Source organism: Plectropomus leopardus, chromosome 18, assembly GCF_026936395.1.
Source record: "Plectropomus leopardus strain MGB_pleo_1.0 chromosome 18, ASM2693639v1, whole genome shotgun sequence".
In the NCBI taxonomy this organism is placed as follows: domain Eukaryota; kingdom Metazoa; phylum Chordata; class Actinopteri; order Perciformes; family Serranidae; genus Plectropomus; species Plectropomus leopardus.
Window position 1 is genome coordinate 8,199,763 of NC_142193.1, and position 13,568 is coordinate 8,213,330.

The 13,568-nt window shown below is 38.5% G+C and overlaps 1 protein-coding gene across 2 annotated transcripts in view; it reads right to left on the bottom strand.

Moving 5' to 3' along the window:
* Window positions 1-13,568, bottom strand: part of radil2a (Ras association and DIL domains 2a) — a 37,894-nt gene that overhangs the window by 12,930 nt on the left and 11,396 nt on the right. The window contains exons 5-10 of one of the 2 annotated variants that reach the window (XM_042504935.2): window positions 12,313-13,005; window positions 12,078-12,115; window positions 10,288-10,457; window positions 10,083-10,195; window positions 6,196-6,415; window positions 3,752-3,924 (exon numbers count right to left, since the gene is read on the bottom strand). In XM_042504935.2, the coding sequence (XP_042360869.2) occupies window positions 3,752-3,924; window positions 6,196-6,415; window positions 10,083-10,195; window positions 10,288-10,457; window positions 12,078-12,115; window positions 12,313-13,005 (1,407 nt within the window). Of the gene's footprint in view, window positions 1-3,751; window positions 3,925-6,195; window positions 6,416-10,082; window positions 10,196-10,287; window positions 10,458-12,077; window positions 12,116-12,294; window positions 13,006-13,568 lie in introns of both variants that reach the window. The other variant, XM_088091332.1, reaches the window with a different exon arrangement.

A 13,568-nucleotide genomic window follows, 5' to 3' on the forward strand; every position in this document is an offset into this window, starting at 1 on the left:
AAAAAAAACATGAAGTAAACTTATTCTAAAACCCTTCAACAGCTTAAAATGCAGGACTGTAAAAGTGATGCTTTAAACAACCAGCCACAAACGCTCTTTGTAGTCATTGTGAGAATGCCAGGGAGGGACAAACAAGCATTTTCCCATCAAGCTTGTTTCCAAATGAGGAAACAAAGTCATTGCTACTCTCTCATTTGTATGCAGAGTATTTTAAACCAATTATATGATCTAGTAAATGGTTTTTACCCTTGTGGTAACAAAGCTTCCTGGGAAAATATTTCAGGAATACTTCAACTTGTTTCATATCAAAGCAGCTTTTCTTCACAGCTCCATACTTGTGTTTACTCTCTCTCCCACTCTGATAAAAGGTGTGTGTTGTAATGAACACGTCAGTCTTGTTCTGTACAGCGTGAGAAAACTTAAACTTTTTATTATCTCTCAGCTCAGCCTCTCAGGTGTCTTATCATGAAATATAACACACAAGAAAGATAATATTTGATCTTTTAATGACACATGAAAGTAGCTCGCGGATAAGGAAGCAGGTGAGTCACCCGCCAGTGACGTTCATGTGATGATTACAAACATTACATAGTTCATTCAGTCTGTTTCTAGATGAATTGGTGGAAGTCGGCTTTTGCCCAGACATGCCGGGGCCACAACAGAAACCATAAGTTAAATGTTGTTGTGTCCCTGCCCTTCTCTTATAACACAGACGCCACACTGAGCTCATCAGAAGCTGAAGTTTAAATGCTGCTTATAAACTGCAGAAATGCAAAAATGTCTCTGTCTGTTATGTCTGAGATTTAATGTTTAGCAGCTAAAATAACTCCTCAGATGTTGTGTTCTCCATAACTGCTGGCAAATCAAGCAACGCCACATCCCTCTGGGGCAATTTACAACTGTGCCAGTGAGCCACTTCGGTTCTTAAAAGAGCAGAACTCCAGATGGAAAAATCAGTCGAGGGTGTGTGCTCTGTCGCAGCAGCCACAAAGTGACCTCATGCCAGGGTAGCAATACATAAAACCGCAAGCTTCCTAGAAACCGTCCAATCCCACGAGCAGACGAGACACAGCCTTCAACAGCTGTGGCCTGAGGGGGGGGCTCACGCTGCGTTGTGTCCCGGAGATGTTTCAGGCTGGTATTAAGACTGCGAGTCATACAGCAAAAACAGGTGTGTGAAACTAGGCCTCACGCTCCTTCAAATATAGAAGGAAGATCCCACTGACACAGAGCAGGCTTATTTTAAAATCTGTAGTAAGCTCAAATCTCTTAGCTTATCTTCTTGTCTCTTCTCCTCTCTTTTCATATTTGTTCGTATTTGTTATCTTATTGTGATTAACTGCAGAATTTCAATAGTTAGTTGCGATTAATTGCATTTTTTTAATCACGTGTTTTAAATTCCATTATTTTGCATTACAAAATAGTTATGAAGTCCATATTGACAAGGTAAAGCAATTCTTACCAGATTGTCTTGATTAGGAATCAAATGACAGCAAAAAAACTGAATGGGACTAACATAAAGTGGGAATGTCTGTAAAGGGGAGACTCATGGGTATCCATAGAACCCATTTTCATTGGGATATCTTGAAGTCAGAGGTCAAGGGACCCCTGTGAAACGACCATGCCATTTTTCCATTGCCAAAATTTAGCCCAACTTTCCAGTGATTAAAAAAAAAAAAAAACACACACTTTGCAAAAAATTAAAATAAACCACCAAATGGTATTAGAAGTTGGAGTAATCGTAAATTATTTTAAATTAACATATTGCAAATAATTAATGCAAACATTCCCTCCCTGAACTAACCTTTCAATATCTTAAAATTTCGTAACCCATAACTGCAATACTATTACTGCAGCCGAGTCTGCATTTAATTGTGTTTCAATGTCCACCTCACATAGGTTCAGCATTCATGGGTTTTTTTTCACTTGTGCAGTTTCGCAAGTGGGTCAGAAATCTCTGTGCCGTAACTCAATTCTACTTGCAAACTTTTACTTCTACTATACAAACTTTTTCATTTATTAGCTCTACATAGTTGTCCACGTCCTCTAATGCAGTGGTTCTCAGCCAGGGGTCCATGTGAGAGTTCCATGGGGTTCCCAGACATATTGTTTGTTTTCACCATTTATTCACGATAGAAGTCAGCACAATGTGATTAAGAGTCATAAGAGTGACTACTCTGATCATACATTTCACTTCCTCTGTGATTATCTCCTCAGCTGTCAATGACAATTACAGAATTCTGGTCTTACTAATATCTAACAACCACAATCATACTGGAGCAAGGTATGAAAATGTCCTAAGCTGCTGTCGCAGTAAAATCTCTATCTATCTCTAATCTCTAAAATCTCTTCTATCTGTGTGACAAAATCACAGTTTATATAGTTAGCTAAAAGTAAAGGATATGTGTTTGAAATGCTCTCAAAAGATTCAGGTTTCAGGTGACCCATTCACACTATTTATGGGGTGTGTCTCTGTATCTTGCCATGTCTGAGAAAGGGTGATTGCCCGAAACGTGACACGTGTGGAGGTATTTAATAAATCTTTTGGGAGAATATGCTAGTGAGCATTCTTTCCGTTTTTTAATGAGAAATATCACTGCATTTATCTTGTAAAATGGACATAGAATTACAGGCAAGCTTTGATCTAAAAGGAGCTAGAATTTTACTGTATACAGAATTGACGAGATGAATCGGACACTATATACAGTAAATATAAGCTGCGATTTCTATTTATAGCCTTTCTATTTAAAGCACACATGCCATCACAAACCTGTGAATCACAAAAAGGTTTGTACTTTTGAAAGTGTTCATAACCTTTTGTGTGACCTTTTGTTTCCTCATCAGTCATAACTGGCTCATTCTATGGGAGAGTTTCTCTTTATGTGTTTAATAACCAGCCAAGTAAGAGCTCAGCTTCCTTCTGTGGTACAAAGTGTAAACAAGATCTGAATGGGTAACTAGGAGAATGGTGTGCTTAAGGAGGGATTAAATGTTAAGTTGGCAGGCTACCACTGTGCAGCAAAGACTAAACACAAGTATAAAGTTGTTGTTGTAGTGATGACTGATACACTACAGTGTGTTATTCCTGAGCATACACTCAGACAAAGGGTATGAAATGTTTTTAATCTAATGTACTGCTGTGTTTTTGAACATGAAACAGCTACTTGTGCTCTTGGACAAATGTTTCCACTTAATAATTATACAAAGACTTTAAGATGATAATGTATTACATAAATACTCTGGCTAACAGGATTTCATGTCTATATGATTTTAATTGAGAAACGTGGTGTCCAAAATTTACTTGGCACCATGAAGTGATGAGTTTATCATTTTAGTGTATTTACTCTGCTCCTGCAGGTCATTTCCTCATATCTGATCATTTCCTCATATCTGATCAATGTGAACAGCGCTGTCTAAGAGTCTAAGTACAGAGCTGCTATAACCATTAACCATGGACTGTAAAATGACCATTAACCAATAACATGCTTTAACAGACTTTATGGGATCATAAGTAATATATATTACAATATATTGCAACAATATGAAGCTGTAGAAAGTGGGAGTTGTGCTGCAGTGCAAAAGTATAAGTGAAGCAATTTGCACCTATCACATAAACATATATAACTAATGTTTTACTAACACCCCCAAAGACAATGAAAACATTCATGCTGACACAAACATGACTCGACTCTCGAGGCTACACCCGCCAACTGTGAGACAAACAGGAAAGAAGAAATGGATGTCCCCTGACCTGCAGGATGGTTTCTTTGGGTGTGGCCAGCAGATTAACAGCAGCAGAAAGCCTCTGGAAGAACTCGTTGGCAAGGTCGCCCAGACCAATGCTCTGGATCCAGTCCATCAGCAGGTCCAGGTTGGCCCGGATCTGAACACCTCGGGACCACTGGTAGAACCCAGCAACAGATCCTGAAAAACAAATCAATCAAAATCAGACATGATATATGTGCAACATAGGGACACTGTTTTTACATTTAGCAGCTGTTAAGGCATGTAATAAATCTAAATGAACAAATAAATAAATAAATATAATAATAATAATAATAATAATAATAATTATTATTATTATTAGACGGGGGAGTGCTGATAGAGGAGGTCAGAGAGATACAGAGGAGTCTGGCTGTTTGAGGTGGTGAGTAGAATCTTTAAATGCCTGTGTGTCTCTTTGTATCATTCTGCCCCCCCCCCAAATTTTTTTTTTTTTTTTTCATGTCTTTGACAGCCAAAGCTCTCCAAGAGTTCTTTTTTTCCTCTGCAGCTGTTTTTTCACTTGAGAGGTGGATAAGTGTTGTGATGATTCATTCACAGCTGATCAGATCACATGGATAAGAGGAGCAGCTGTTTGTGAAGGAATTCAAACTTATACCCATTAGAAAGATGTTTCAGTTTCACTTCTAATGCATCTGACATTCTGCTACGCTGTCTCAGCCCCAAATGTGCTGTATATAACCCAACAGTATGCATTCCGAAAACACCCCTAATTAACAGTTAGGCTGCAAAAATCGATTTGGGGCGGTAGATGTCTTATTTGTGACAGCCAGCCACAAATAAATAAATGTTTGGAAAGGTAGGTAAGTAAGTATGTAACTGGCAAGTAAGCACGCAGCAGTGTTCTGTACATACTGAAGTTTGTTAAGGACAGCCTTTGTGGTGCTATAGAAGATATTGTTGCAGTAAACTGAATGTTACAAGTGTATGGATGAGTGACTCTGCAGCAGTAGGTGACACAGAGGGTCGGAGGTGGCCAGTGGATGAAGGAGGCTGTTTTGGTAATTTGGTTGACGTAGGGCAGGAAGGACTGGGTGGTGTCAAAAGTAACTCAGAGGTTGCAAACTTGGGTGGAGTGGGTGCACTGTCAAGTGAGAAATCCTGAGCAGGCTGGGTAAGGGAGTCTGGGCCAATGATTAAGATTTCTGACATATCTTAGTTGAGTTTTAGAAAACTCTATTACATCCATGTTGTAATGTCTGTTTGGCGGATGGCGAGGCTGGAGTGAGGGGCAGCAGTGACGGTCTTGGATGAGAGGTAGAGTTGAGTGTCATCTGTGTAGTAGCGAAACTGGAGCATGTAAAGGATGAAAAGAAGGGGGACAAGCACCAAACCCTGGGGGACACTGTGGGTAACAGGAACTAAGGACAATTTGCAGTTGTTGATAAAGATGATTGATGTCTGTCTGGGAGGTCGGACCGAAACCAGGAGAGGGCAGTTCCATTGAGGAATGGTTAATGGTGTCTGAACAGTGCTGATATCAAGAAGGATGTGGATGGTAATGAAAGCGGAGTCAGAGGATTACAGTATGTTGCTGGAGGTCAGGCAGTTTCAGTGCTATGTTTGAGCAGAAACCAGACTGAAAAGGCTCATAAAAGTTATTGAAGTCTTGGTGAGATTTTGAGGTGGTATTTTATAAAAATGTGTAAGAATATTGGTAAACAATATAGTCATATATAAATGCAGTCTAGAATTAAAGATGTCTTTATCAGGAAAGCCTGTTTGACAGTAATATATACTGTTTGACAGTAATATATACTAGGCACTTTGTGTTACTCTTTGTATGAAAAGTGCCATACAAATAAAGATTTGATTGATTGATTGATAGTGCAAATACATAATATACACCAACCTATATGTTAACAATATACACTAAGAATATATGTTAACACCATATATAAATGAAATTCACACTAAATCAACAGAGACATGTCTGATGTTGCAAAGAGTCTGCAGATATGCTAGCAGCTTTGGGAAGAGCTACCTACGCTAAATGAATAGCATGGGAACATGCTCACAATGACAGTCTTAACGTGATGATGTTCAGCTTGTACTAAACAGAAAAAGGCTGATGGAAATATCATTTGTTTATCAGCTTTTTGGTCATAAACCAAAGACAAATGGAAACCTTGACTTGATGATGGTGCTAGATGAAACATTAAGGGACCAATTAAGTTACTGCAGTTTATCATGAATGTCTGTACTTAATTTAATGACAGTTCATCCAATAACTGTTTTAAACAATTCATTTAAACCCACCAGGAAAAGTCAGTTGGAGTCAACCTCTGGGGAGCATACATTTTTGCATAAACTTTCATGGCAATCAACACAATTACTGTTTCAGTCTGAACCTAAGTGGTGGCTTAAACAAAAGTTAAAAAATGTTTCTTAATAAGTGAGCTGAAGTCTGACCTCTCTCCATGAGGGCATTGAACAGCGATGCGTTGATGAAGAAGAACAGATAGGCACACAGTTGTAAAGAGATGTCTGGATGGACCTGGAAAGCTGTGAGAAGCTTAAGCGCCTCCTTCAGCACCTCCAGGATGCCACTAAGTCCATCAGGCACTCGCAGCTGACCGCTCTCCGAGAACGGGTTCCCATCCAGCAAACCAGGCAGCGCTGAATACATACTCTGTGGAGGGAGGGAGGTGGTGACAGTTTATGTCTTTGCTGTAAAGACCAGCTGTATTTTGCTGTGCACGCTATCCAAAGTACTGGATAATCACTGCTAATGCACTGTGGGAGTTAAATGCTGATAAGGCTGATACTGAGTATCACTAAAGCACAAAAATGACAACATGTAAACACAACATTCCTTCTCCTACATATGATTTCTGATTATAAAAAGTACAGTGTAATAAAGTTAGTGGTAAATAATGTTCTTTTTTTGTCTTTTCTTGTTTAGTACAGAAGATAATGAGTCAAAGAGAGGGAGGTAATGTGCAGGAGGCATTGTGGGAGAGCTTGTTTCAAAATATGACAGGGCAGCTCAAGTAAAATAAAAACCCTATCCTACACTTACAATGCAATTTGAGTCATTTAAGACACTAAAAAATACTGTGAAACAAAGATTAAAATAAAGAAAACATATTTTAACATGATTGCTTTAACATTAACAAACCATTGCCATGTCAGTCTTAAGACAGACGTATATTTAAGAATGAACAAAAAAATATTGCTGAGAAGTTTGGCTTTTCCCCTTGCACTTTAAAATGCATCTTAGAAAGGGTAAAACATGAAGTTTCACTCAACCATATATAAATCATGAGGAACAAGTGAGTTCTACAAACACTGCAGAATCATCTTGCAAGCTGTTTTAGTGAACGCAACCTCATTGTCACTCCTCACACAGATCCAGCTCTTATCACTACTCCTGACACAGTTCTTCCATTGTTTAACATGGCATGACATCACCTGTTAGGTACACACACACACACATGCACACACACACACACACACACACACACACACACACACACACACACACACACACACACACACACACTCTCATTCACACACCATGACTAAGATAATGACCTCAGACTCTCTGAAAGAGGCCATAAAGAAAACAATAACCCTGCATGCCTGAGGCAACAGATCAGCTGAGAGTATACAGTAAGCCATTTAGAATTTATAAAGTGTTAATATTGTTTTAACACATCTGGATGCTTAAAAATGTTCTGTACATCTGTAAGGCCTAGTATATGAATGTGAACGCAATATTGCAATTAAAAAGGCGCATAAATATAGATTTATTTTTTCCCACTTCCTTTGTTTTTTCATCTACTCAGCACTCTCTCATGGTGTATCTAACAGCAGCATTATTGAACTTTGGCCTAATTTAATTCATGTTCTATTTTTAAATAGTTAAACTTAGCCAGAGCCAACAGAACAAGCGATGAAATTATGTCTGTAAATTACAAATGTTGAGTCAGATTTCACAGGAAATGAAAAGAAAGCCATTTTCCACCTCCCTTCCTTTCCTCCGCTGGGTGTTTCTCTGATGACAGTCTGTGTTCCTCTGCAGGGAACACATCCTCTTTTTCTAACCACCAGAAAAATAGCTACCACCATACACACACGCTTACAGTATAACACACTGAATAATTACTGTAAGAGACACATTGCAATACATGTTACTGCCAGTGATGTTGTTAGGCCTGGGCATCCAAGGCTTTAGTACCAAATGTTTGAAAAAATGCCCATGAATCTAAATATATGGGCCTAATTTACAAAAAAGTCCCCCACTTAATCTATCATTCTGTTCATATTTGTAGTTGAATAAATATACTTTGTGACATTCCAACACTATTAATATAAATGCAACATTTTTTTCAATTTTACTCAATATTTTTTAATGATCAGTTGTAAGTATTCTGTACTCAATGCTAATTACTAACAACTAGTAATATTTTTTCTCATCACAATTCATAATTAACTTGGAAAGTTTAAAAAAACTAGTTAGAGTCCATTAGAAAAGCATCAAAATCAAGAGCTTATTCATAAAAAAACAAATCCCTGTTAAGAATCCCTCTGACCCCTTCTCCCGAAGTTCAGGCTACGCCTCCAATGTCCTCAAATCCTAGAAATGCCCCTGATTACTGCTGTAAACAATGCTACAACAGCCCTGCATCAAAAATGACAAATAAACATGATAGCAAACTGAAAAACTGCCCCTTGAAAAGCCACATAAAAGAGGGTTTTTTTCAGACTAAAAGGCACAAACTGTACAGTAAAATGTCTCTTTTTTTCTGTACAGGCAGTTGAAATATGACTGAGTATTCAAAACATCGGCACAGACTGTTCCTGCTTCCTTCCCTCCCTTCCTCAAACAGTCACTGTGCAGGGTGGTGGTGTTTCTACAGACTCTGCTGCTGGGATGTCGACTTGATTCTGCATGAACCAGACAGCTTTTAATAAGCATCTTTAACATGGGAAAGTCACATAAATCTAGTATGGGAGTGTCTTGTTGGGCTGCATAACAGAGAGAGAGAGTTCACTGCTGACTGTCACAAAAACAAATCCAGACCCACACTAAGATGCATTTCCAGCCCATATGTAGTTTTAAGGCCTTGGAGTGGTATAAATTACATCAGTAACAAAAATCAACACAAGTTATAAGGTGGTGTACCCCAAGGCTCTGTCTAAGGCCTCATTTTATTGTCCTTAAATATGCTCCCAACTGGGTTTTAAGACAATTCTACATCCTTTATGATTGCTGAATTGATGACATGTGGCTATAATTCCCCTCAAAACCAAACAAAACACATAATTTTCTGTTTCTTTTAGTTGTTTTTAAGATGTCAAATTCTGGATGGTCGACAATTAGCTCCAACTGGATAAGAGTTGAGACAAATGTCCTTATGGTTGGCGAAGAAGATGTCTTCTCCTCTTCAAATCTTTGTACAAATGCTAGACATCTGGCTTGTCATTTTTGATTGTCTGTTTAGATCAATAGTTCAAACATGATGTTTTTTTTCAAGTTCTGACTGGTTTGGCACCAACCTACATCTTTGATCTTGGTCCATATTCTACATCCAGACCCCTCAGATCCTCTGTTTAGTTACTCCCCCCCATTATATGTTCCTAGTCAAAATACAAAGGGGATTGAGATGTTTCCATTGTGGAACAGTTTAGCTTTACTGACACATATTCCCTAATCTATCATCACTATTAAAACAGTGATAAAGGCCCACCTTTACACAATTTGTTTTGCAATTTGATTCCTGCTAATTATCCGTATGACAATAATATCATTTTTATTTTATCTGCTTCAATTATTTACCTATTGGCTTTTATTTTAATCATTTCAATTTCTCTGTAAAGCACTTTGGTCTGTTGTTTTTAAATTGTCTCTATATATAGATTTGACTTGATTTAACTTTAAGCAATTCATTAATGCAACCACAAGACGTCTGATGTTCATATAGTGGTTCTCATCGAATCAGGCACTCTCGTTTTGTTATTCAACAAACCAGTGAAACCTTTTGAGACAAGATTGTCTTTTTGTTTATATACCATTCTGTGGAAACGACACCTCACTCACTATCTCACAGGCCTTTCCTGACTGAGAGTGCCAGACAAAGTTGGTGTTTCCATTCTGTTATTGTGTTTTCTATCTGGAATATGGTCAATGAAAACAGAATGTGGTGTTTACACAGTCCAATATCCTGCTTCACATGTGACCGACACTCAGATTTAAGAGGTCAAAAAGGAAGTGAAAATGCTGATGTCACTATATGAGTGTGTGTACGTGCTATGTGTTAAAGAACCTTGTATATTAATGTGTGCCAGCCTACCTTTGTTAGATAGTAGACAGACTGCTGAAAGGTGAACATGATGACTTCTTCCAGGACTGTCATGGCTTCCTCACAGGCTGTCCGAGTGGAGGAAATCTCAGAGTCCAACAGACCTGACAACACACACATTTTAAAAAAACATAAAACAAACGTTAACAGCCGTGGCACATAATAATAATGCGTGCAATGATGTGTTGTTGCCCACCTCCGTCCTCCTGGTCCTGCCTCCAGGGCAGCAGCTGAGGGACTTCATGCTGGATGAAGTGCAGCAGCTCGATGGAGTTGGCCATCCACAGCACCAGAGGCTGCAGACCTGGTATCAGCTCCTCCATGCTGAGCAGCTGAAGATGCTCCTGCTGCCCATCACCGGAGCTCCTGATGTGAGAAACACAGAGATTAGTGTTGAACCAAGTCTAAAAAAGTTAAAGGTTTGTTATAAAAGCTGTGACTTCATTAACCTTCACCAAGTCTTAATTTTCTGTTTACTCCATCACATCCTTTTCTGTTATCCGATGCTGGTTATTGAACTGTTTTTCAGATCTGACAAAAATGATTTCAGGGATAGAGCATTTACCAATCAAGTTCCCCTTCTTTTGAATAAACTTCTGTGGCATCCGAAGGGCAGGCTTTGCAGAGAATTTCAAATCTGGACTTAAAGCCCACCCTTTTTTCTCCTGATTTTACTGGCTGGATCAACATTCATTAAATTCTACTTTGATAACTAGTTACTTTAGATCTTTTTTTTTAATAACATTCTTACCAGTATGTTTGGGATTGTCTATTTTTCTATTTTTACCTCATAATCACGTGTCAGACGTTATATTTTAACCTGTAAATTGTGTTAAAATGCATGATACATTTGGCAGAATAAAAAAGAAACGTTAATTAGAATGAAAATGTACAAGTTCTAGTGTCTGTAGTTGTTATCATACCTAGAAAAATTAAGGAAAAATACTCTGTGCATTCAATTTAAACACAATACCCCAAGGTCTTACTTGTAACATATTTGTTGTGACAACAAAATTTAGTAAGTCTGATGTCTGTATTAGTCAGAAGTATTTTCTCAGTTTCTTGTGCAAGGGACATAATGTCAACCTGCAATTGTTCAAATAGTGAAATAGCAAAGACACTAAGTTGAACATTTTTAGTTTCATCGAAAAACCCTCACAAAAGGGGACTCCACCTTCCTCCTGTCCCTGTTTTGGACTTCCTCTAATATTTCTGCAAATCAGCAAAAGTTTTATGTGCAGTCAAAAAGAGTTACAACACCTTTCCTTATAAAGCTATTGTTACTGTCATAGCTTTACATAACACTGATCAGCTAATTGACTGAAATTTCATTAACATCAATTCTGATGATCAGTTATTATTTAGCTCATTTATCAAGCAAAAGATAAAAAATAAAAATCAACCATTCTCTGTTTACAGCCTGTAAATGTGTCAACTTGCTGCCTATGTTTGTTTTATGTGATTGTAAACTGAATAACATCAGTTTTTTACTCTTTTTTGGTCAAAAAAAGAGATTTGATGGCTTTTTTTATTCTTTTTTTACTTGCAAGGTTGTAAAGGTACAATTACATTACACTCTAAGTCCGTTCAATATTCTTTCTGTCCCTCTTTTACATCTGGGTTTATTGAGTTTGTTAAACTTTGATAACTTGCTCACTTCTTCAGACATACAAGAGTTAGAGTTATCTGGTGACACATGATAAAGGAAACAAACACTGCGCTCATGAGAAAAACTCTCAGCTGCTTCTTTTTTCTTAGAGACAAGACTGTGGGAAATTCTCTCTTTGCACAACCTGCATTTAGAAAAACCTTCATTGTTTTCCGGAAGAGCAAATAGTTGTAAAATCAGACTTAACTCCTCTTTTATTCAGACAGTAAACCTTGAGGTGTCGTATATCATCACAGGCAGCAGCTGCTGCTCTTCTCTTGGTGGCACCTCATTGTCATGTAATTCTGGGGCAATCTGAATACACTTTGTCTACTCACGTTTCTGGCTGGATCGCTGCAAGTTCCTTTGTCTTCTCCTAAGAAGGAAAGAAAATATCAATTTCATCCATGCATCACCAGCAAACATCAACCCTCTTATGCGCATTAAATACAACCCTGATGGCACATTTGATTACTTTATATTCTTCGTCACACTCAGGGGAATATAGTGCTGAATACACACATTTGAGATTCTGTGGCACAAAAGCTCAATTACCTGACGACTGATCCTTACCCACATAACGAGCTGGATCTGACCGGCTATCCGGAGCAGCAGCTGTCTGAAGTGTGTCAGCTCAAACGTGGAGGCCGAGTGCTGAATGCAAAGGCTCAGCAGAAAGGCAGGCGTAAGCTTTGGCTCATTCCCACTGGGGTCCAACATATCCAAAACCTCCTGCAGGACCCTCTCCTCCTGTTCCAGCTCATAGATCACCAGAGCCTCCGTGCCCTCCAGGTCCCTCCAACGAGGAGGTAAAGGCTTCCTCTGAAACCTTTTTACGGTGACAGAGGAGCCACATGATAAACAGGAGGATGTTTTTGTGTCAGAGTTTGGACAGAGTGTGGTCATCCACGGAGGGGTCTGGAGGGACCCTGATGTGCTGGTGGGGTCCTTAAACATGAACAGGTAGTGTTTCCCCAAGCCCACCAAGTCCCCTGGATTCAGTTCGACCTCGTCTTTGAGGAGGAAACCATTTCTGGTAACGGGAGCACCGTGAAGGGGCTTCAACATTGTCAGTGTCTTTCTGTGTTCCCCCGTGGACGTTTGGATGTTAGAGTCCAGGCGTCTGACACAGCAGTGTTGAGGCAACACATCAGGAGCAAACAGGAGGATGTCGACCTTTAACCTCTCCTCATCTTCTCCGTTACTGTGCTCCCTGCAGCAGCCGAAGATGGTGGTGGTCCCACTCATCAGGTAGATGACAAAATCCTGCAAAGAAAAGTGCTTTGGTTAATTTAGTGTTGCAACTAACTTATTTGTTGGTCTCAAGTAATTATTGATTAATCCATTATCATCTTTTCTAATAAATGTAAGAAACTCGTAAAATGTCACACTGTCACAATGTTTTGTTTAGTCCAATCAGCTGTCAAGAACCCAAGGATATTCAGTTTACTATAATATAAGATGAAGAAAAGCATACAATTCTCACAACTGAGAAACTGGAAGTACTGCAGGTAATTTCCAACACTTGTGTTTTAAAAAAAAATCTTAAATCATTTGGTCTATAAAATGTTAGAATAACCAAATAAACATAGCCTCTTCACATTGCTTTTTTTGTCCAACCAACACTCAAATATCCAGAGATATTTATTTTTCTATAATATAAGAAAATAAAAAGCCACATATTCATATTAGAGAAGCTGGAATCATCAAATGTTGCTTGAAAAATGACTTAACCAATTAATATATTATCAAGATAATTGCTGATTTATTTTCTATTTACCCATCAGCTCTTTATGTAATACCAAACCTATTTTTCAGTGACATTCAAC